General features: G+C 32.8%; 4 protein-coding genes across 7 annotated transcripts; 2 read left to right on the top strand and 2 right to left on the bottom strand.

Moving 5' to 3' along the window:
- Nucleotides 1-5,615: 5,615 nt before the first annotated feature.
- Nucleotides 5,616-7,661, bottom strand: LOC17889208 (phospholipid hydroperoxide glutathione peroxidase 1, chloroplastic). The gene is made up of 6 exons (XM_006294858.2): nt 7,337-7,661; nt 7,099-7,175; nt 6,938-6,999; nt 6,174-6,292; nt 5,937-6,104; nt 5,616-5,847 (listed from the first exon to the last, which is right to left on the bottom strand). Exons 1-6 carry the CDS (start codon nt 7,589-7,591, stop codon nt 5,818-5,820), a joined length of 711 nt encoding a protein of 236 aa, XP_006294920.1. The 5' UTR covers nt 7,592-7,661; the 3' UTR covers nt 5,616-5,817.
- A 2,825-nt stretch (nt 7,662-10,486) lies between these two features.
- LOC17889484 (probable protein phosphatase 2C 21) lies at nt 10,487-13,451 on the top strand. Its single transcript, XM_006294425.2, has 10 exons — nt 10,487-10,687; nt 11,135-11,257; nt 11,372-11,435; nt 11,717-11,825; nt 11,924-12,077; nt 12,177-12,426; nt 12,521-12,597; nt 12,671-12,723; nt 12,812-12,866; nt 12,940-13,451. The coding sequence occupies exons 2-10, from the start codon at nt 11,141-11,143 to the stop codon at nt 13,126-13,128; spliced, it is 1,068 nt and encodes a 355-aa protein (XP_006294487.1). The 5' UTR covers nt 10,487-10,687; nt 11,135-11,140; the 3' UTR covers nt 13,129-13,451.
- Nucleotides 13,452-13,656: 205 nt separating this feature from the next.
- On the bottom strand, nt 13,657-14,541 carry LOC17888781 (early nodulin-like protein 1). Its single transcript, XM_006295025.2, has 2 exons — nt 14,289-14,541; nt 13,657-14,192 (listed from the first exon to the last, which is right to left on the bottom strand). Exons 1-2 carry the CDS (start codon nt 14,467-14,469, stop codon nt 13,840-13,842), a joined length of 534 nt encoding a protein of 177 aa, XP_006295087.1. The 5' UTR covers nt 14,470-14,541; the 3' UTR covers nt 13,657-13,839.
- A 1,899-nt stretch (nt 14,542-16,440) lies between these two features.
- Nucleotides 16,441-24,210, top strand: LOC17889042 (formin-like protein 18). 4 transcript variants are annotated; one of them, XM_006293468.2, is made up of 17 exons: nt 16,456-17,195; nt 18,130-18,830; nt 18,925-19,146; nt 19,564-20,903; nt 21,004-21,130; nt 21,268-21,339; nt 21,501-21,599; nt 21,716-21,757; nt 22,103-22,183; nt 22,268-22,318; nt 22,412-22,493; nt 22,617-22,711; nt 22,842-22,913; nt 23,000-23,116; nt 23,202-23,270; nt 23,394-23,460; nt 23,611-24,210. In XM_006293468.2, exons 1-17 carry the CDS (start codon nt 17,123-17,125, stop codon nt 23,751-23,753), a joined length of 3,453 nt encoding a protein of 1,150 aa, XP_006293530.2. In that variant the 5' UTR covers nt 16,456-17,122; the 3' UTR covers nt 23,754-24,210. The 4 variants fall into 4 exon arrangements, with proteins under 4 accessions (XP_023639807.1, XP_023639804.1, XP_006293530.2 ...); XM_023784036.1 differs by having other exon boundaries at nt 16,453-17,195; nt 22,412-22,711; XM_023784037.1 differs by lacking the exon at nt 16,456-17,195 and having other exon boundaries at nt 18,739-18,830; nt 18,929-19,146.
- The last annotated feature ends 439 nt before the right edge of the window (nt 24,211-24,649 follow it).

Raw genomic sequence — 24,649 nt, 5'->3', positions numbered from 1 at the left:
AATTTGGAACATGTATAAATAATTTCTAAAAATATTATATCAAAATTTTAAAATTACAAATACACTAATTTGATCTTTTGAAACATACATATATTTTAAACATTAATTGGAGGCGATGAGTTAACCGTAATGTGTTTCATGGTATGATCCCCTCATCCGCATTGTATACAAGAACAACCAATATAAACCCCATAGATGTCATTATACAATTCACAGACGCCATCAGTATAATGATGAGCCTTGCAAGATTTCTTGCATTCTCTTAAACCATTTTTAGGTTTATTACAAAGTCCAGATGCGAAAGATGCTCGTTGCTTAGTAGAACTGCGACATTGGCTCGGTGCAGGTACAGGCTTCGGCTTCACCGGAGCCTGTCCTTTTGATACTCCTAATAAAATTTATAAACATGTCAATATGTAAGAAACATTCAAAATCCCATAATAATTAGTAAATGATATATTTGTTTTTACTAAGGTAAAAAATAAAGTACACTACTGTATATTATATGAAAGGTCAATTAGATCTAACATGTCATAATTTTCTTGCCTCATAATTGTGGTTCATCCTGAATCTAATGAGAATAATGGTATTTAATTAAATGTAATGGGATCATGATAATTTTACTAATAATTTTTGTGATAAACACTTGCAAATATAAGTTCCAAAACTAGAAAGGTTTTTTTCCTATGTGATTTAGAAAAGAAAGAATAATAAACAATAGCCGGTAACTGAAACACAAAAAAAAAAAAAAAAAAAACTTGAAATGTATCATAATGTTTATAACCTGTTAACAACAAGAAAATCATGATACATGTGATGAAACAAAAGATATCTACACTTTTTCTCATTTTTAATTTTAAGATTTGTTTTTTTTTTTAATGGAATGCTTATGATTCAATCATCTCTACTTGTTGTATTTAAATATTAATTTTTCTATAAATAGGAAAAGAAGTAGTCCATAACTATTCCTTTAAAATAGTTAGAAATAAATTTAAAAGTATTACTAGACCACGTAAATTTCTGTCCGCTGTTTCCTACATGTTAACTTTAGTTAATTGTTCTTCAAATTTCTCTTAGTTTTAGGTTGTATGGAAACTCTTTTTGATATTCGTTTCTCGTTTTTATAACATCTTCAATATAGAAATTATAGAAAACATGAAAAATATTAAGAAAACGTGATTCTTAAATACTTTTATTTTCGAAACACTATAAAACCTCACACTTTAGTTTAAGAAACGCGATAAAATTTCAAATTTCAAATTTTAAAACTTAACAAATGAATATTAAATAATTTTATTTTGATATATAGTGCTTCCTTTTGTACCTTAAGAACCTAATTAACTTCATTTAAAATATACATATTATACAAATCTAAATTTATGAGTTTGAGTATTTTAGTCTTAATCTTTTGGGTAAAATATTTAATATTTATCTTTTAGATTTACATGATGTTTCAAACATTCTTCTGTAGTACAATTTTGATTTTTGTATATAATTTTATATTAAAAATGTGATATATATATATATATGTTTCAAAACGTGTTTCAAAAAAACGTGTTCATATCCGTTTTTCGTAAAGAAAGTTTTTCCCGTTTCCAAAACGTTTTGCTCCCGTGTATCTGTTTCCATTTCCATGCAACATAGGTGATGTAAATGTTTGTGAGACTCTGGTTTGCAGATAGGTTTAAATAAATTTATTTGGTCACCTTTGTCAGCAAAGTGTACTTATCTGAAAATGTAAGTATCCGATCTAAGGTGTATTTTATTTCGATTTAAAACTTTAGTTATTTTAAACATTATAGTTTAGAAAATTTATCTTTATCTTTTTTTAATCATCTACTATATTAATTATGGGGGAATTTCAAAAATACCCTTTTTCTAATACCATTTTTTAAAAATATACTCTTTCTAATTTTATTAAAAAGTCACTATTAAATTTGAAATTTATCAAAAAAAATACGTGTAAGCTTATATTTATAGACGATTTTATCGATAATTCCTTTCAACTATATTAAATTTACGAATGACAAAACTTCATTTTTCATGCTTATAAATTGACGACTTCAAAAATCCCCTTATTGTCCATGTTTATAGTTAACATCTTTAATACGTAGACGACAAATTGCTGTAATTGCTCATGGACAATATACACAAAAGCAACCAATATATACTTTGCCATTAGCGCCATTATATAATTCACATATACCGTCTTTAAAAGCTGGTCGAGCTGTGCAAGATTCTTTGCATGCTGCAGGACCGGCGGCACCTTTACCTTTTTTACAAGTATCACGTGCGAAATAAGCTTGATGCTTCGTACATTTTTTTGGTTCAGGCTTCGAATTAGCCGAGATATTTCCTTGTGATATTTCTGCTAAAATAATAATGAATATGTGAGAGTTAAGAAGACTTGAAAATTTCTTTACTTAAAAAAAATGATATTTTGTTTCAACTATAGATATTATTAAGGACAAAAGAAAATTCTTACATGTTTTATATTGTTATTGTTAAAAAATAATAATCACGAAGTTTTAATCTGTTTTGAAGTATAAGATTCAAATTCGTCAGTCATACAACTCCTCACACATTCCGTCATACAACCCGTATATAAATATTATTTCTAAAACAAACAAACATGTGAGAATTTTCATACCTCATAAATTTGGTTTTTTCTTACTTTTTGTGATAATGAGGACTAATGTAAAATACTTTCTAGATTACTAACCAAATCATATAATTTTTTCCAACACAACATGGTAAATATAAAGATTATTCACTCAAGATCAACATTAATATATTTACCATTTATTTAGTACACACTCTCACCCTTCAATCTTTTATAAACGATTATACGGTGGTCATCGGGGTTATGAGCTATTTTCATAAGAAAACTATGATCCGGTTTTTTTTCTTTTTGGCTTGATGTGATAGTTTTAGTGGAAAATTTTCTCATCAGCCCTTGAAATCCCATCACATTATTGCGTTTTCAATTTCTTCAACAAAATTAAACCATTTGAAAAAAAATATATAATATAATTTTTGAAGAGACAATGCGTAACAAAAAACCCGAACTAAAAGAAATTTTTTATTTTTCTTTTAGTTTTTACATAAGCTAATGACTTTTTTTTTTAACTATGCTTAAAGATATGATTCAAATAAAAATAATTAAATAAATATATGCTTGTAATTCAAACACAATTAAGAAAAAAAAAGATTTCAAAGAGATTCATGTTTCATAATGTATATAACCTGTTAATAATAAGAAAATCATCATGCAAGTGATGAAACCAGCAATGTTTACCCTTTTACCCATTTTTGCTTTTAGTTTCTGATTTTTTTTTTTTTTTTGGATGGAATGCTTATGAATAGTCATCTACTTGTTGTATTTAAAGATTATATATCTCTATAAATAGAAAAATATGTTGTCCACAAGTATTCCTATAAAAGAGTTAGAAATAAATCAAATATAAAATTTTACTAGACCACATAAGTTTTCCTCGTTGTTTCCTATCATGGTTTAACTAAAAACTTTACTTTTAGTTAATTTTTCATATTACAGTACTGTTATACTAAAAATGCAAAATTCGTTTTGAAAATCTTTTACTACTCACGGTGGATAATTATTTTTTACTTTTTTCTGGTCCTTACAATGCATCTCATAATTATGTTCAAATCACACTTATGATCAAATGAAATACTAAAGCAATTAACTCAACCTTTTGTTAGAGATTCTCATTTTTACAAATAATGAAATACTAAAGAATTTTACTACTCATGGTGGATCAAATGAAATACTAAAGATTTTTTACAAATAATGAAAAGCTCTATTGTTAAATTGAGAGTTACATTGCGAATGATTTTTGATATCGCATAATGAACCAGTATGTTTTGAGGTCGACAGTAAAACTGTAATATTTTGATTTTTTTGGCTTTGGATGTGTGAGATCGAGTCTGTCTTATTGTGAAATTTCATATATATAAACTTTTATAGTTAACAATAAATATTTTTTTCACTTTTTGGTTCTTTATTGAATAATATATATAGAAAAATATTTAGGTTCATCACTAGGATAATATGTCACGTCATACTGTTTTAAAAATAATTCAAAACAAAATAGATTATGAAAAAAAAATTGTATACTATTAAGTATTAACTAAATGAATTATTATATGTTATGACACTATTTTAACTAAAAAAACTGGAAGTGTCGTTTTCACTTAGGTATTTTATGCAGTACCATATACAGTAAAAAGACATGGGTGAAATGATGCAATTATCCACTGTCAGATGGAGAGGTTTTAGTGCTGGCGCTGGGTTCAAGAAAAACGATGGACGAAACCATAGTAAAAATGAGAGATTTGGTCCACCAGATATGGTCCATCAAAATTGTTCACCGAATCTAGTCCATATATTGAAACATATGTGCTCCATAGTGGAAACTTGGCTAGATCATGGATGACATCTTCCATAGACGCATCACTTGTTTCACATCTAGTTGATCACTTATGGCTTCAGTAAATCTGCATGATGGACATTATTATTTAGTAAAAATGGACAAGTTTAGTCCTTTAGAACTGGTCCACTAGAACTGGTCTACCGGATCTAATTCACCAGATATGGTTCATCAGAAGTGTGTGACTGTGTGTACTTGTGTTTGTATTCTTTGACGAATTCACTTTCAGTGTGATTCATGCGTTTATAGATTCACATTAAGAATTTTCATTCAAAATCCAAAGATACTTCAAAGAATCTTTAACTAAAAGTTGACAAAACAAAAGCCAGATCTGTCCACTAGATATGGTCTATCGAAAATGCAGCACACAACTTTTAGAGAAGCAGTTCTGGTGGTGTATAAGAGATGCATAAAAAATGGACAAAGAATCTCGAAGTTTCAAAATTATTTATAATGTACAGTAAAACCTCTATAAATTAATACTCGATAAATTAATAATCTCTATAAATTAATAAATTTCCCAGGTCCCAACTTGGGACCAGTGTAATTTTAGACATATTTCGATAAAATAATAAGATAATAATTTTTTTGAAAATCCTTTGTAGATATATGGTCCCATCAATATTATAAATTAATAATTAGGTAAAATTTTCAAAATATATGTATATATAGACACATTAGTTTTTGTTATATTTTATTTATAATATTTTACTATATGAAAAATAGTTAGCATTATCTTTTAATACATAATAATTATTATTTTATTTTTAATTGATTATATAAAATACTAATTATCATGATTAAATCTTATTTTTAAATATTGTCTTAAATATTTTCCAAATTAGGAATATCTCTTTATAAATTAATAATTATTAATTTATCGATAAATTAATACCTCTATAAATTAATAGATTTTCATGGTCCCAACATTATTAATTTATAGAGATTTTACTGTATTTCAAATCTGAAAAGTTTGGAGAGCTTCTTTTTTTTTTTTTTTGAGAAGAAAAAGAAGAGAGAATGAAAGAAAGAGGAGAGACATAAACGTGAGAAAAAAAAGAAAGAGAATATTTAGATTTCCAATATTGTAAAGAGAGAGCCAAACCAGTCTTTCTCACAAAGGGTTGTGGCAGGCGGAAGAAGCCCATTAAGAACATTGCAGTCTAAAGAAATTTTGTCACCGTTCATGGCAAAGTATATAATCTAAACATGATTAAATATTAGTCTAGGTTTAGATTTTACAATTAAACAGAGTTATATATGTAGGCTTGAGTTTATTTTCGATTATAATATTACATAGCATATTACTCCTCTATATGCTCTCTCATAATCTCACTTTTGTTCATAATCTCACTTGCAAAAGTGCTTAAGCGGCAAGCAACTTCTGGATGTCCTTCTGCAAAACAGCCGAAACAAAATTGTTTGGTTACTTACAAACCACCGCTATGAATACCGAATAGGAAGTAATATGTCCCTTAACCGTACCTCGATTTGGAAAGGGGATGTGGTGGGAGGATACCTCTCAACGACCTTTCCCTTTTTATCAATCAAGAACTTCTCAAAGTTCCATTTAATGAGACCACCTAAGAATCCTCCTGCGTTTGATTTCAAGAAGTCGTAAATCGGCGCTGTGCTTGGACCATTCACGTCAACCTGTCGAGTTCAAATGTTAGTGTAATCTGCAACAAGAAAAGAAGAGTGTATGCTTTAGATTACTTGTACCTTATCAAATATAGGGAACTCTGCTTTAAACCGAGTGCAAGCAAATTGTTTGATCTCGGGGTTTGACCCAGGCTCTTGGCCTCCAAACTGATTGCAGGGAAAAGCTAGAATCTCAAATCCTGTAAGAAGAAGAACAGAAAACGTTTGCTATGTGTTAACTACCACAAATTGATTGAGAAAATAAGACGTAAAATTGGCTATTTCCGCCTAATTTATTAAAGAAAAGATCTGCAATCTGTAAAAGTTCGAGTTAACTACTAAGAACCGATGAGTTAAGATAATCATCAATTCAACACAGATTGAATTTGCTTGCACTTCAAAAAAATTCCAGAACAATTCATCTCCATAAAATGCGTATAACTAGTAACACATCCCTCGAAATAGCAACAGTAAGGCTGAACCATATTGACACCAAGAATGATATAAACATCTATGAACGATCCACTGAATAAAAAAAGCGAGGAATTTTCAGTAAGCAACTAACCACCAACATGGTCAAGAATGCACTGGACATGTAGAGAATCATCAAAACGGGATGATACAATATGAAAATCGACACAATAAAACGAGATTTATATAAACAAGGTAACCATCAATGATTCAAAATGATAATGAACATGTAAGAATCATCAGAAAGGGTTGATGCAAACATCAAAATCAACTCCAAGAACAACATTTCCCATTAAAAAAAAGAGACCATCGAGTCGCACAAATCAATAACAAACAAAACAGATCAATGTGAGAGATAGCTTATTAGTAATCACCTTGACTCTTGTACTTCTCGTAGAGATGTGAAAGCTCTGAGTAATTTGATGATGTCAGACCACTGTGTGTTCATAAAAACACAACCTTTAAGATAACAAAACCCTCTACATGAACAATCATCGAAAAAGCTGAATTCAAAGGGATAAAAGAAGAAGCTTACCATCTTGAAGCAACATTGACTATTAACATAACTTTTCCTTTAAATTTGTTCAAAGCAACATCTTTCCCATCAATGTCCTGCTCACCCAAAAAAAAGCCAATTATGTCACAAATTTCAGATTTTTACCACACACTTCAAAATTCAATACTTCAGCTTCATTACAATTTAAAGATTCTCAATTTAATAAAGAGCAGACAAAGTTTAGAGAACCCTTAATTGAGTAAGAAGGAGCCAAAACCTTAACGGTGAAGTCATGAACGGTCTTCTCAGCAGCGGCTCTAGATTGAACAGTGAAAGGACGAGACTTGAAGACAAACCCAGGATTAATTGGGGATTTTAGAGAAAACCCATTACTCAGATTCGCGAAATTGGATACTCCGGTGGAGAATTTCATGGAAGGGATGAGAAAGGTTGAAGATGAATTGGGTCTGGAACTGTTGAAGACTGTAGAGAATGGTGTGTACGAAGACGAAGAAGTGGCCATGGAAACCATTTTGGTTACCGCAGATGAGGTTTTGCTTCCGACGAGTGTTATTGTTGTTATACTCCTCTAGAGATATGCTCAGAGACTCGAGAGCATTTTATATCATTATCAAAAATATTAAAATAATAATAAAATAAATTAAAATAATAATTTTGTGCCAAAAAAAATGAAAAGTAATATAAATTTCTTGATACTTGTGTTTTAAACCATAAATTTTGTTTCCAATGAGATTCTACAATTTTTTTTTTTGAAAGTTTTGTTTATGGGTGAAGCTTTTCTGTAAACTTTTAAAGAAAGATTTATAATGTATTCTAACGTGGAACAAGGTTTTAAAATATAATTTATAAAAAAAATTAAATTGATTTGTCTAAAAAATGTAAATTAGGAGAGATATTCTGTTTTTGGTTTGAAAGATTTTGCTTTGTATTTTCGGTGTTTTTAGTTTCCTTTATATAGAGTTTAGTTTTTCGGAGAAATCTTGTTTTTCTCCAGCCGTGACTCTGTGAGCATTTATGTCGTCCGTCGGCTTATGTTTCTTTTTTGGGATTTTGTATTATAAACTTGATGCGAAACAAAATTTATTAATTAAAATTCAATTGAAAAAAAAAGAAGGAGAGAGGTCATGAATGTTTTGCAGTTTTAAGTGATTTTTAGTTACTGGTTTTTGAGTTTTTTGGTGTGGTTTTTGGATTTTGCAAAATTTTGAATGGTTAAATTGTCTCAATTTTGCCTATAAATTTTGAAAGAAATTTTTTATACATTTTTTAATTTAATGTTTAGATTTTGTTTTGTGTTTAAAAATTATTGAAATAATCATAGTTAATTTGTTTAAACAATCTCACTTAAAACATTTTGGAAAAAAAACCAATGAAATTTGTTATTTGGATGTTGTGAAATGTGAACTACTAATTTTTATTTAAAATTAGAACCAAAAATTTGAATTCACAAAAAAGAAAAGAAATTGTTAAGCCAAAACAAAAGAATGAATCTTAATTCGAGTGGTACAAAATCCATAAATATGTCCTCGATCATTCCCGAACACTTTGGCTCGATTTGAGGCACATATTTGGTGTTCTAAAGATATTTTTGTTCATATCCCAAAATATAAATTGAATTTATTTTGGACTATGTTTTAATTTTTATCCTCAGTTATTATTTTTGTTCCTTTCCCTAACCCTTATCCTAAGTATCTGACAATGGTTTCTACTACGTCGTAATCAAATGAATAGTTCTAATCTAACTCGTGGCAATGCCTATCCATTATGTTCATATTAGAAATGTTGGACCACGAAAACAATTAGATGAGATGTGACAGCCAAATTTGGTTTTTAGTTTAAGTAGTGACTAATTAAACAATATCAATCTCGAATGTTATTTTTTATTTTATTTTTATGTTTGTTACTGTTCGAGTAACACATTTTTGGATAAAGATACTGTTCGAGTAATTAAGATGTCATTTATAAAGAAAAATGACAAAATTTTGTTGATATGTTGCAAACATATTCGGTTGATTACATTCATAAAATATTGTTGAATACTTTAATCAAACCAAATGACATAACACTAAACTTAATCATCGGTAGCATCTTTGAGAACTTTTTTTTTAATTGATATATCAATACTAAATTTGAAGTGTTCTATATTTATATTATCGATATACATTATTATACCCGCGATCAGGTTTAGGAAAAGATGCAAGAAATTGAATTTTATTTGGAATTGATTAGAATTGAGATTATACAACAAAATGCAAAAAGTGAAAATGAAAAGTGATACCAAAAAGACAAGTAGATGATTCTATGTTAGGTGTTTAAGGCGTATTTGATAGATATGGATTTTGGTTGCACTGTAAAAGGAAAAAAAATTGAAAGGGTTTAAAATTTTAAATTATTAAGAACAGAAATAATTTTATATTAACAAATGATTGATGTGGATTAAGAAGAGAACAAGTTTGGACTGCTTTTTCTCTTGTCATATTTCTATTGTAATATAAGAATATGAAGAATTAATAACACTAAAGATAACGATTAATATTGATATGCTATGGTTAACCTAAGACTATATATGTTATATCATTTGTAAAATGTAATTAACGCTATATATTTTAAGTTTTTTTTTTAAATCTCAAAACTATTTCCATAATAGTAATATATGCGTTGCAAAACCTAATAATTATTTTTATGGCATATTATATATATATATATATAATCCTTATTTGTGACGATTTTGAACATGGGAAAAAATAGTAGTATATTTTTGAAAGTAGTATCATAAAAGTTGTGCTTTTGAAAATTTCCTAACTTAATATACGATTTTTTCCATTTACTAAATATTTTGAATAATTCCTTATTTTATAATATCTAAATTTCTATTCCTTGTAAGTAATAAATAAATATAAATATAAATATAAATAGGTATAATTAAATAAATATTTTGAAATAAATTTCAATGGAATTCTATTATTTTGCCAAATTATATATGTTTGGGTAGAAATTAACCTAATCATTAGAATATACGGAAAACGCATAATACATCTTCGATAATCTTTATCCTTAAGATAAAATTTCATTCACATAAAATATTACAAATATTCCATTATAAAAATACGTTGGATTTAAATAGCTTTCATTGCCAACGACAAAACAGGTTCATATGAAAAGTTATTAAGATGAAAAAACTAATATTTACATGGAGCAAATCCTTAATTAGTTAAAAAAATATTCTGTAATTTTGCTGTTTAATAAGATGATAATACTCACATTCTTGAAGCTGTGATGATGAAGCAAAGAAAGCTTTAAACAGCTGTAAAGATTTTATAACACATCTCTCATGTTTTTTTTTTAGTTTTAAGTTAGTTAAAGGTGTGAAAAAGTTGAGACCTTTTTAATTGTTTTCTCGGACTCAAGAAAAAAAAAAGAACAAACTTTAATTTTTTTTCCTATTTCGCTTATCTTTTTTTTGTTTTGTCCTTATGGATTGAATTGTACATCTGATCTCAAGTAATTGGTTCTCGTCCCCGATCGAGTTTTCTTCTCCTAAACTCAAGAACTTGGTTTTGAAGATCTCAAAAGGCTCTTCCTTTATTGTTCGTTTCTACTCGGAGATGTAAGTTGCTTTAGCTTCTTGGGTTGGATCCAAATAGTCAAATATTCGCATCTGGGTCTAAGGATTCTCAAACCCTTTTTGTGTATTGATGTGTTGAGTAGTTCTGAGTTGATTAGTTCTTTTGTGGTTTTAGGTAATGGGTTGTGTAAGATTCTGATTGGTTCAAAGATAGCTCCTTTTCTTGATTTTGATTGCTGAGTAGTGTGTTTTTGAGTTGATTGAGGAAGAGATTGGATTGTGTAAGATTCTTATTGGTTAAAGCTAGGTTCTTTCTTGAATTATGATTGCTGAGTAGGTCTCTGAGTTGATTAGGTCAACTCTGAATCATGTACAAGTCAATGAGTTAGAAGATTGTGTAAAGATTCTTAATTGTTCAAGTTAGCTTTTTTTCTTTTCTTTTCTGAGTTTCGGGTTGTAGAGACGAGAGTGATGTTGTTGTTTTGGCAGAGAGAGATGGGTACATACTTAAGTTCTCCGAAGACTGATAAGTTATCAGAAGATGGTGAGAATGATAAGCTCAGATATGGTTTAACGTCTATGCAAGGTTGGCGTGCCACCATGGAAGATGCGGTGAGTCAAAACATAAGTGCTTTCTCCTTGTTGATCTTGTGAAACATCATAAAGTTGAAATCTTGGAATTTGTGTACCTGACTCTCTTGATTGTAACTGGTTTCATTTGATTAGCATGCTGCTATTCTTGATCTGGATGATAAGACATCGTTCTTCGGTGTGTATGATGGGCATGGAGGTAAGAAAATACTGTCTATACTTCTAAATCATAATCTAGTTTAGGTGAATTTAATTTAAGTTTTCTTTTTAAATTGGTGTTACAAATCAGCTAGAACTTGGAAGCTGGTGATCTTAAAGATAAGAGAAGTACATAAGGTTTTCAAAGTACTTAGGCAAAGGATTCTTGTGATTTTTGACTAAGGACAAGAGTTAGAACTGCTGCTTATATCTGTATAATATAGACTTCTGGTACATTTTTCGATGTTTCATATTCAAAGTAATATCTATGAAATGTTGTAGGTAAAGTCGTTGCAAAGTTCTGTGCCAAGTATCTACACCAGCAGGTTATCAGTAATGAAGCATATAAATCTGGAGACGTAGAGACATCTCTTCGAAGAGCATTCTTTAGGTTTTATTTTCTCTTTGACAGTCTTTATATATTAATTTACTTTGACAGCAAAAGAGGGTTCAACTAAAATTTGTTCATTGTGAATGTGAATATTGTAGAATGGATGACATGATGCAAGGACAAAGAGGTTGGCGAGAGTTAGCTGTACTCGGTGACAAGATGAATAAATTTAGCGGTATGATAGAAGGATTTATTTGGTCACCAAGAAGCGGTGACACCAATAACCAACCCGATAGTTGGCCTCTTGAGGATGTAAATATTTTTATAAACCTGCTTTACTTGGCTTCTCCCATATTCTGTACATGATTTGAGTTGGGACCTCTGAGCACCCATGCCTTTGTTCTTATCCAGGGTCCTCATTCTGATTTCACCGGACCAAATTCCGGGTGCACAGCATGTGTAGCTCTTATTAAAGATAAGAAGCTGTTTGTTGCAAATGCTGGTGACTCACGTTGTGTGATATCAAGGAAGGCTCAGGCTTACAATCTTTCTAAAGATCACAAGCCTGATCTTGAAATTGAAAAAGAAAGGATATTAAAAGCTGGTGGCTTCATTCACGCTGGTCGAATCAATGGAAGCTTGAATCTGACAAGAGCCATTGGTAAGCCTTTTTCTTCCTCTACCATTTTCATGACCTAGAGATTTCTGCTTTAACATGTAATCTTAATCGAAGAATCGTTTCTTCTTCTTTACAGGTGACATGGAATTCAAGCAGAATAAGTATCTTTCATCTGATAAGCAAATGGTGACTGCTGATCCAGATGTCAAAACTGTAAGTATCTAACATTTTGATACTTTCCGCTCGATTTTGTTGTTTTAAGCTGACATAAGTATTCTCTCATCAGATTGACCTATGTGATGATGATGATTTTCTTGTTGTTGCATGCGATGGAATATGGTAAAAAAAAATGTCACTAATTGTTTCATTTTCTACATATGTAAGTTAGTTGCTTGATGATAATATAAATTCATCTCATCTTCCTCAGGGATTGTATGTCAAGCCAGGACCTAGTGGACTTTATTCATGAACAGTTGAAAACTGTAAGTTATGCCCTTTCCTTCTCCTACTCTCTCTATTACTGTCTTGGTCTGTGACATTGGTTAAACCTTTCAGGAAACGAAACTTTCCACGGTATGCGAAAAAGTCGTGGATAGATGTTTGGCACCAGACACTGCGAGTGGTGAAGGTTGTGATAATATGACCATCACCTTGATTCAGTTCAAGAAGCCAAACCCATCCGAGACTGAACCAGAAGAACCCAAACCAGAACTAAGCCAGGATGAGCCGAGCTCGTCAAGCTAGATGTTTTTAAAGAGCCAAGAGGAATATTTGTGAAAAGCCTCTTTTATCACTGACTTTGGGTTCAAGATTTGTAAATCTTTTTGAGTTGGCTTAGATTCAAGAAGCTGGGCGTTTCTTGGGATTTCAGTTCTTAACTCACATTTTCCAGCTTCTGGTATGTCACACAGACCTTTGGTTCATCGGTTCATGTAATCAAAAAACGACTTTGTATAGCTTTCTTGTGATTGGTGCAGTCGTAGTTTCAATTCACATGAACTTACTTCTTCTGATGTACCACAGACAAAAACAAATTGAGATTTACAATGTAGTGTTTTCTTCACAAACATGATTTGTCAATTCACAAAAAATTAGAAAATGCTATACAAAATTTTACACACTTTTGAATATTGATTTTAATATTGATTAATAAATTTTTAATCTCTTATGGAATTTATATAGTTTCATTTATCAAATATATTTAATAGATTTTTATAAAGATAATTTTCTGGTAATCTTTTTTTTTTTTTATAATATAATGTTCTGACAATCTTGACGAATAATAATGAATTGAATTTATAAATAAAATAGTAACGATGAGCCAATGACAAAGATCACTTAGCTAAAGCTAACACAACATGTAATGATAACAAAGAAACTAAAAGAAAAGAAAAAGCTTTTTGAAACCAAAAGCTCATCTTATAAAAAGCAAACCCCAAACCACATGGTTCCAAATTAGAACCAAGCCCAAAGACCAAGAACAAGACCCAACACAACATAACCACCACCAAGTCTAGCTGAGCTACTGGTAGGAGCTGGAGCCAAAGTTGGACCATCTTCAAACTCAACAGGAGAAGGAGCAGGAGAGACAACACTGTGACGAGGACTGATCACAACAAGGCTCAGCTTTTGACCTTTCTCACAGTGACCATTAGCTCCACTAATGAAGTAGAAAGGACCAGATCTGTCCAATTTCACCTTGGTTTCTCCGTCAGTGTAATTAGCCAAAGGGTTCGTGGTGTTGCAGCTGTCATACGCTTCTTTAGTTACTTCCAAAACAGAGTCTTTACCAGATTCGTACCGGAAAACTGAAGAAAAAAAACAAGTGGTTACGTTAAAAAACAGAGCATCTTGGTTAAAAACAGAGCATCTAGTATAAAAACAGAGCATTTAAGTAATTATACCAATAAAGTCTCCGACTTTGAAACGAGCTTTTTGAGCCCATTCGATGAATGAGTAAGAAGATGAAGGAGGGATCTTCCAGTCACCGGATTTCCCACCGACGGAGACTTCATTTGCAGCAACGAGGGAACATAAGAAGATGAAGGAGAAGATAGCCACAAGAAGCGAAGAAGAAGAAGCCATAGATTGAAGATGGAAACAGAGAGACTTGTTTTGGATTTGGATTTAGTGTTTTGGTTTTGGTTTTGGAGATTGTTGAGGTTTGAGGAGGTTCCTGTGAGGTTTTTATAGTGGTGAAAGTTGGAAAACTAGCCGTTAGGTTATTTACTTTTGTGAAAGGAATGATTTTTTTTTGAAATGGTAAAATAAAATGTTGTTACTGTAGCCGTTGGGGAAAAAAGAGGTGTTAAGTGATGTAACCGTTAAAGAAAGTTTTTTGAAACATGTATAATTATGGATACTACTGACATGTGTTGTGTGTATGTGTCAGTCACAGTCAAGTTTTTATGAGTGTTTCTCGTTGTTAATTTTTGTACAAAATAAAATAAAAATATATGTAGTTAGTAATTAATTTTCAATAGTAAAAATTAAAATCTAGTATATTCAGTGTGTGTGTGTATATAAAAGAGTTTGGTACTTGAGATTATTGTTTGGTGATGTATTGGGTGAGTATTGGGCTCTGTTGGAGGATACGTATCCAACAACACATTATACTTCTATAATTTCGGGGCACTCTCGGCCCAATAGAGTTTTGGCCCAAAGAAATATGAATTTTCAGACTTTTTTTACAAGGAAATGGACGAAGTGCTAATTGAATTTGTAGGTAGGCTTTTTTTGGGTGCTCTACACAAAGCATCGAATCGTAGCTCTCTGTTTTACTAATTTATCAAAGATTAAAAAAAAAAATGGTAAATTCAAAAGCAAAACTAACAATTAATCTCCAAAATTATGATTTCTATATGTAAAAAGTTTAAATTAACTTACATAATCACATACATATAGAAGAGGTCTTATATCGAAAACTAAAACGACGATTTATTTATTTATTTTACGCTTATGTTTAGGTTTTCTAATCTATATATATAAAGTTAGCTTTTTCTCTCTTCTCATGATGCCACCTAAGCATCCACCTAAACCACATTTTTTTACATTAAAATAAATTTAAAACATTCATTTAGTGCATATTTATGCTACTTATTTAATTAATAGAAAATTTATATAAATAAAAATAAATTATGTAAATAAATGAAATGTTAAATAAGAAATACTTTCATTTTTATTAGTTAGTGGTAATAATATAATTCAACTTTCATTTTAAATTGATCATAGTTTAAAATTTTAAATGTGTTACTGAGTTTAAGAATGTAAATAAATTTAAAATTTATGATAGAATAAAAACAACATTTATGTAATTATATATATATAATTTTAAAGGGGAAAAATAAAATTAAAAGTGAAATATTAGTTTATAACATGATCAAAAAGAAAATGCTTTTAATCCAAATTTAAATATTGAAAGATAATAATTCAAGAGAAAAGAACTATAATATGTTTTGAAAAAAAAAAAAAAAAAATATCACAATATAAATAAAAAATTAACAAAAAAATTATAAACCTACCGCGCGCAGCGCGGATCAACCTCTAGTTTTATATAAAAGCCTATCAATTTTATCTTAAAGATGTTTTACTCTACAAATTTATTAAAGTATCGAAACAACCCAAATGGGTTGAGCCTAACTTTACACAAAAGAGATCTAAAGCAAAAGAAAACGAAAACTGTTGCTGAAATATTGAAAAATCGGATCATGTTGATCGCCGGAAGCAAGATAACGGAAACATTAAATCTAGCGTGCTCAAGAATCACAGTTTTGCGATCACGACGAAGGATCATCTTAAGGCTTAAGAGTTGAGGTTTCAAATTTTCAATAGCTTGTTATGTGGGTCGGACTTCATATGAGTCTCGTATTTATTTTACAAAAGATTTGGTCAAAACCATAATAGAAAAATTTATATACAAATTGGCACTTTTTTTTTGTATAATATTAATTGGCACTAGTAAACAAACTATGGTATCTTTTTATTCAAAGATTTTTATGCGTGATATTTAAATGAGTTCATTTGCAAAAAGCTGAATTAATTAATTGTATCTCCATGTTTAGTAGGAAAGCAAATTAAAAAAAAAAGCAAATCTTATACAAACTCATAAAAAAAGACATGAAATATTGGAAGACATGTATCTCATAGTTTAGTGTCATCGTCCTAAACAAAGTAATAGATCTTTTGGGTCCTCCTCTTTTTTTTTTCTTTTTCTCTCCCTTCTATCTGAAATCCGACAAATCCTCAATCTCTGTCTCAAATCCGCCATAGCTTTCATCTTCTTCTTCTTCTTTGGTCAAACAAACCCTAGTTTCTCTTTTGACATGATAACCTAACTCTCTCTCTCTTTCTACATCATATCATCTTTCTTTCGCATGTGCAGAGCTATCAAAAGCATCTCTGTTTTGATTGAAAGCTAAGTTTCCAATTCCAAAACAGAAGAAATTGAAAGTGTGTATGTCAAGACAAACCACCAAACTACAAAGAAAAAACACAACACAAAACCCACACCGCATTGTTCCTTAAAGACCCAGCAATGAGATTATCTCACGCTTCCTTCTTTTCTTCCTGACATTTTCCTCGTTTTTTGTTTTCTGGTCATTTGGGTTTATTGTTTTTTCAACCTTTTCTCTCCATAATCCTGCAAATGTGTGGGTCGCATTTGGTTTGGTAGTGTGGTGATTAATTATTTCTAGGGATTTTTTGTGGTCTCTGAAAGCATTTAAAGAAAGAGACCTCAATGGCGTTGTTTAGAAAGTTCTTTCATAGAAAGCCTCCTGAAGGTTTGGTTGAGATCTCTGAGAGGGTTTACGGTATGTTCTTTTTAACTGTTGGGTTTTGTGTGTGCTTTCTTGTTCTTGCTCTTCTTTGGCCTTTGGAGTATTAAGTTTTTAGAAAGTTTGAGTCTTTAGGTATTTAAAGATCAGATTTTTTTTAGGTTATAACTGCCTAAGTTGATAGGGTTTTGTGTTTGCTTTCTTCTTGCTCTTCTTTGGCCTTTGGAGTACTAAGCGTTTAGAAAGTTTGAGTCTTTAGGTCTTTAAAGATTAGATTTTTTTCGGTTATAACTGCCTAAGTTGATAGTTTAGTGTCCTGTTTTCGTTTCTAATTCTTGCCAGGCTTATTGATTGAACTGTATCTAACATTGGATGGCTTGAGATGTTTGATTCTTGATGGTCTAGGTTTAGCTCATAAGTACTGTTAAGTTAATTATCCATGAGCTCAGGCATAGGCTAATTAGTTTTTTTGAAAGTTTGAGTTTTTAGGTCTTAAAAGATCAGATTTTTTCCAAGTTATGATGCCTGCATAATTTTGTAGTGTAGTGTTCTGTTTTCGTTTCTAGTTCTTGCCAGGCTTGTTGATCCACTCAGTCTAACATTTGTTAGCTGGAGACATTTGATTCTTGATGGTTTAGGTTTAGCTCTAGCTCATGAGTATTGTTAAGTTAATTATCCATAAGCTCAGGCTCAAGCTAATTGGTTGTACTGATATAGCATTTGATAGCTTATGTTGTCTCCTTCTCAAAGAATTTCCAGGATTCTTTTGTATGTTCACTGGGTTGCATGGTTTCTCAAATCTTTTGCTTGCCTTCACCATGACATTGAGTAGCTCTGAAAATATTGAGTATTTATGGTTGTAATGCTTTGTTAAGTGACAAACATTCAGAAGACTGCTTTCTATAAGTTGGTGACGGGAAGAAAAAGATTGTTGTATAAGTTCGCTGATCTTTGATGTCTAAATTTACAGTTTTTGATTGCTGCTTAAACACGGATATGTTGGAAAATGAAGATTATAGAGTCTATGTGGGCCGCATAATGAGTCAGCTACGAGAACAGTTTCCCGGTGCATCATTCATTATGTTTAATTTCCGGGATGGAGATAGCAGAAGCCGGATGGAGAGTGTACTTACTGAGTATGACATGACCATCATGGACTATCCTCGCTATTATGAAGGTTGCCCTTTGCTTACAATGGAAACGGTCCATCACTTTCTTAAATCAGCTGAAAGTTGGTTGTTGTTAAGTCAACAGAATATCTTATTGTCGCACTGTGAGCTTGGTGGCTGGCCGACTTTAGCTTTTATGCTAGCTTCACTCTTGTTATATCGCAAACAGTTTAGTGGAGAACAGAGAACACTAGAGATGATATATAAGCACGCTCCTCGTGAGTTATTACAGCTAATGTCTCCACTTAATCCGCTGCCTTCACAATTGAGGTTTCTTCAGTATATTTCGAGTAGGGATGTTGGGTCACAGTGGCCACCGCTAGATCGGGCACTTACATTAGACTGTGTCAATCTTAGATTGATTCCTGATTTTGATGGTGAAGGTGGTTGCCGACCCATATTCAGAATATATGGTCAAGATCCTTTTTTGGCATCTGATCGGAGTTCAAAAGTTCTGTTTTCAATGCCCAAGAGAAGCAAAGCTGTTCGGCAATATAAGCAGGTGATACTGAGAGCTTTTTAATCCATTTGTTCATTCATTCAGTTTCTGCCTAGTATCATTTTGTTGTGTACTAACTTTCTGTCTTCTGTTTCAGGCAGATTGTGAGCTGGTAAAGATTGACATCCATTGCCATATTCTTGGTGATGTCGTGCTTGAGTGCATTACTCTAGATAGTGATCATGAGAGGGAAGAGATGATGTTTCGCGTTGTGTTCAATACATCATTTCTTAGATCAAACATTCTTATACTTAACCGTGATGATATTGATGTACTGTGGAACACAACGGATCGGTTTCCCAAGGATTTCAGAGCTGAGGTGACTATTTATCTTACTTTATTAACTATATGATTTTTTTGGTTTCCGAATTAAAACAGTCTTCAACCTTGAAATGGCAAGTTGTTGAGAGCTCAGTATGAGACTAGTCTTTTGATAGAAGTACTTTGTGTAATACATCTTTCTGAGTCAAGAATTTTCATTCATTTATTCAGGCTAAACATGTTGTTTCATTAAAGGTGGTAACAATTTTCTAATTTTCATTCATTTATTCAGGCTAAACATGTTGTTTCATTAAAGGTTTCAACAATTTTCAAAGCTGTTAAATCAATTTTAACTAGTTCAGTTTTTTTAGTTCAGTTTTGAGCCTGGCATATCTGTTAGAAGCATTTTTATGTTATACATAGCTACTTATCTTTCCAAGTCAAGAAAGGAGTAACATTCTGTATGCTTGCGCAGGTTATATTTTCAGAGATGGATGCTGGTAATAATCTTGTCTCTGTTGATATGCCGCATATGGATGAAAAAGATGTTCTACCTATGGAAGCATTTGCTAAGGTTCAAGAGATTTTTAGTGAAGCTGAATGGTTGGATCCAAATTCTGATGTTGCTGTGACAGTTTTCAACCAAATAACAGCAGCAAATATCCTTCAAGAAAGCTTGGATTCAGGTTCTCCTCGAAGTCCTGATTCACGTAGCCTATTGGAATCGGCACTTGAGAAAGTTAAGGAGAAAACCAAGTTGATGATTACAGAAAATATTGCTGTAAGTCCTGATGCATTCTCTCCTGAATGGAAAGAGAAAGATACAGTGTCCGGTCATAAATCATATGCAGATCCGAATTCTATCCTTAAGAAGGTTGATGAATCGCATGGACTTCGTGTTTCAGTCCAAAGAAATGTTCACTCGAAGATAATTTCACCTCGACTGGTCCAAAGTCCAGTATCACCACTTCCAAACCATAGTCCTACACAAGGATCACCCGCTTCAGTATCCAGATTCCACAGCTCCCCTTCTTCGCTTGGGATCACTTCAATACTACACGATCATGGTACTTGTAAAGGTGAAAAGACTACTTCATCATCACCAGCCTCACCTTCAATTTCGTTTCGACCATCATTGCATCAGCAGACACCATCACTAACCAAAGAAGAAGCTTCTCCAAAAGTTTCAGAGTCGCCCACACCTGTTCGTTCAAATGGCCCTCCTTCAGCAGAAGCAGCAGTGATGTCACCATCATTGCCATTGCTGAAGCCACTTGGTATTTTGTCTCGTCCGCCTCCACCCCCACCACCACCTCCCATATCCTCTAGCTCCATTCCTTCACCAAGTTCCATCAGCAGTTCCATAGCAAATCAAGGGCCTCCTCCACCTCCACCTCCGCCTCCACCTCAACCACAAGCTCAGCGTTCTGCACGTTCATCTTTTCCTTTACCACCACCTTTACCTCCAAAGAAAGTGTTAGCTACAACTAATCCTCCACCACCACCGCCGCCACCTTTGCATTCTAATTCTCGACCAGGAGTCCCAACAAATTCTTTGGTGGTGAAATCTCCTCCTGTTCCTCCTCCACCAGCCCCTGCACCTTTGTCTCGTTCTCATAATGGGGGTTGTAATGGAAACATTCCTCCTGTCCCTGGACCACCATTGGGTTTAAAGGGGCGTGGGATTTTACAGAATCTTAGAGGTCAGGGTCAAACGAGGAAGGCCAACTTGAAACCATATCATTGGTTAAAGCTTACTAGAGCAGTACAGGGAAGTTTATGGGCTGACGCGCAGAAACCTGATGAAGCTGCAACGTATGATTATATCTTCGTTTCATCTTCTATATAAGTTTGTGATTTTCTTTATTATGCTAACTCCGACATCTTCTAATTGAATTTTGTTTTTATTTTTCAGTGCTCCAGAGTTTGATATCTCTGAGCTTGAGAAACTCTTCTCAGCAGTGAATCTTAGCTCTGACAATGAAGGTACAGGTGGGAAATCAGGTCGACGTGCCCGACCTAAAGTTGAGAAAGTGCAGCTGGTAATTGATTGCAATGAGTATTCTACTGTTCTCGAACTTCGTAAATCTTTTAATTTCCGAAGATTAATGACATGAAATTAAGATCCATTGGCAGTTTCTCTATTTTCGTCCTCTAACTTTGTCTATTAGTTTTGCAGATTGAGCTCAGACGAGCATACAACTGTGAGATTATGCTTTCCAAAGTTAAAATACCTTTGCCTGATTTGATGGTAAGCACAAATGTTTTTTCTTGCAAGATATTTTTTGGCAAGTTTTTGTCTTTATCTTAAATTCCACTGCTCATGAAATGCAAAATATAATTTGGCCTCATCTTGTTATGCTAGAGCTGTTCATACCGTAATTTCTTATCTGAATAAATCTTGGGTTACAGAGTTCTGTTCTTGCATTGGATGAGTCAGTGATAGATGTTGATCAAGTTGACAATCTAATTAAGTTTTGCCCATCAAAAGAAGAAGCAGAATTGCTTAAGGTATTTTTATTTCTGGTTCTTATCCAATAATGTTCTGCTTCTGAAAATTTTAGAAGTCTTCTTTTGTGAGTACACTGATACTACATCTCTTGCCATGGTTTTCTTACTTTCCGTAGGGCTACACTGGAAATAGGGAAACTTTGGGACGGTGTGAGCAGGTTAGTCGTGTGCTCCACTTTCATATTTAAACAATCTTCAGAGTGCACCTTTTCGAGTTTCTAGGACCATTCTCGTATTTCTTGGCTGACCAACCACCATTCCTTCTAAGCGAATAAATTATCAACATTCAACAAACCCACCAAAACAATATACAATGATCAATCTTAGAGTTGTGCACATAAATAGTCAGAACTCTTCTTAACTTACTGATTTCCTGGTATTTGTTTTGGGTCAAGAACCAAATAGCATTACCTATTTAAGTTGGTAGTGATACCTTCATAAAAATTTCACTTCCATCTCTCCATTTTGTACTGATAGCTATTTTCTGACTTTTCTGGTGATAGTTCTTTTTAGAACTGCTGAAAGTTCCTCGAGTGGAGACTAAGCTAAGGGTTTTCTCATTCAAGATTCAGTTCCAATCCCAGGTAGGAGACTCGATTGGAGTTTGTATTTTTGTAATACTTATTAGTTTCTAAAACCTGGATCAATAAATGGTTGTTATCCTTCAGGTTACTGATCTTAGAAGAGGTTTGAATACCATACATAGTGCAGCCAACGAGGCAAGTCGATATTTTATGCAAATAGTTTGTGAACCACATATATTCTTGTTGGTGATTTTCCACTCTGACTCTATTGGATGAAACACTTTCCAGGTTAGAGGGTCGGCTAAACTAAAAAGAATTATGCAAACTATACTTTCCTTGGGCAATGCATTGAACCACGGGACTGCAAGGGGTGAGCATATCTTGCCGTTAGACTACCAAATAGTGTTTATTTTAGAGAGAGGCATTGGTTCTATATTAGAGTTAAATTCACCCTCCACAATGTCAGATTTATGTGTTTCTTCTCTTTTGACAGGCTCAGCTATCGGATTTCGCCTGGATAGTCTTCTAAAACTCACTGACACTAGATCCCGCAACAGTAAGATGACTCTGATGCACTATCTCTGTAAGGTAGGAGATTTTTTCGAATGTTTACAACTCTTTTTGTTTTTGGTTTAATGTTAAATTCTCTTTGTTCTTAACTAGTATACTATATTCTTAACAATATCTTCTCACAAAATGTTCATACTTGTACTCTCAGGTACTAACCGAGAAACTTCCAGAGCTACTTGATTTTCCCAAAGACCTGGTCAGCTTGGAGGCTGCAACAAAGGTACTATTTTTTTTTTACCTCGTCGTTTAAGAAATTCACTTTGAGCCCTGGGTGTTAATCTCTCTGACAACATTCCTTGATGATAGATTCAACTAAAATACCTGGCAGAGGAGATGCAAGCAATTAGCAAAGGCTTGGAGAAAGTTGCACAAGAGTTTACTACATCTGAAACTGATGGTCAAATATCAAAACACTTTCGTATGGTAAACTAAATCAGATATTCAAAAGCTTGTTAAGTTATGATTGCTTGTGTTTATCGTATGCTTACACTTCTAATTGTTTATGCAGAACTTGAAAGAGTTTCTTAGCTTTGCTGAAGGAGAAGTAAAGTCCTTGGCTTCCCTCTATTCAACTGTTGTAAGGATTCTTTGGCTCCCTACCTTCTCCCTGTATTTATTACTTTTCTGAAGCACTTTACGTTACTGTGGTAAGGATTCTTTGGTGCCACCTCTGTTGAACTGTTTCTCATGGTATTATTAGGGTGGAAGCGCCGATGCTTTGGCATTATACTTTGGAGAAGATCCAGCTCGTGTCCCATTTGAGCAAGGTAACAATTTGATGTAGACTCACTAATATGGTTTTTTCTCTTCTTACATCTTAGTTTTAATACATCATCTCCATTTGGTTTTTGGAAGTTAGTCCTTTTTGTCCCTGACCTAAGATAAACCAAATCCTTGCATTTGATTTGAATCTGCAGTTGTATCCACTCTACAAAACTTTGTTAGAATATTTGTGCGGTCACACGAGGAAAACTGCAAGCAAGTCGAGTTTGAGAAGAAGAGAGCACAGAAGGAAGCAGAGAACGAAAAACTTAAGAAATGTGTGTACAATGAGAACTGAAACACAAAAGGATGTTGTTGTCTACTCTCGTTCGACCTCCTTGAGTTGCATTTCGCAGTCCTGGGAACCGGAAACTACATGTTGCGGCTCCTAGTTCGGGGATTTTACCCAACTTTAGAGAATCACCCCTAACTTTGGATTTAGTCTTTTAGATTAGAAGAGAGAAGAGGAAACTTTGTTCCTCTGCTAGGTAACAAGAAAAAAGCTGGAATCAGGCAATTAGGTAGTGAAGGAGATTTAGGTTTGTATTTTGATGGAAATAGTATTAGGTTGACAACTTATGCAGGAGTTTGAGTCCCTTCCTGGTTTTAATACAGAAACAGACATGTAACTTCTTGTGTATAAATTTGGGGAGGGATAAAGAGATGTGTAAATATTGAGTGAGTGTGTGTGTGTGTGTGTGTTCAACATTTATGATTTTACATCTAATGATATATTTAGGTTTTCTTATTCATCAGAAACGATTTAAAAACTTCTCTTTCCTCCCTCCGAAGTATTCTCCCTTCTCTCTCCTCAAGAAGTAGCTCAAGACATCGTTGCTTTTTGGCCGGAGATTAACGTTCGGTGGCTCCTTTAGCACCAACGTTGATTCTCCCTTTAGTTTTATTTGCTTTTGTTGTGTTTCGTTTTTAGTCTATGGGGTTGTTGCAAGTTTCTTCTTCAGAGATTCAATGGTGATTTTCTTAGCCTTCCAACCAATCAACCCACCGCCATCCATAATCGCTTTTGTGGTTGGTGTTATGGTAAAGGCAGCTTCTTCCAAGCTTTCTCCACTCGAACCAACATCGAAATCTGGGTGAGATTTGATGTTTCTTGACTCCTTCATACCGGATCTAGTCGATTACATATCGTCTTCACCGGCAGGCAACTTTTGGCGGTTTAAATTCCCTCTACCG

The sequence above is a fragment of the Capsella rubella genome, unplaced genomic scaffold (genome assembly GCF_000375325.1).
Source record: "Capsella rubella cultivar Monte Gargano unplaced genomic scaffold, Caprub1_0 scaffold_4, whole genome shotgun sequence".
Lineage (NCBI taxonomy): Eukaryota > Viridiplantae > Streptophyta > Magnoliopsida > Brassicales > Brassicaceae > Capsella > Capsella rubella.
Note: the sequence above shows the minus strand (reverse complement) of the source record. Positions and strands in the feature narration are given on the sequence as shown.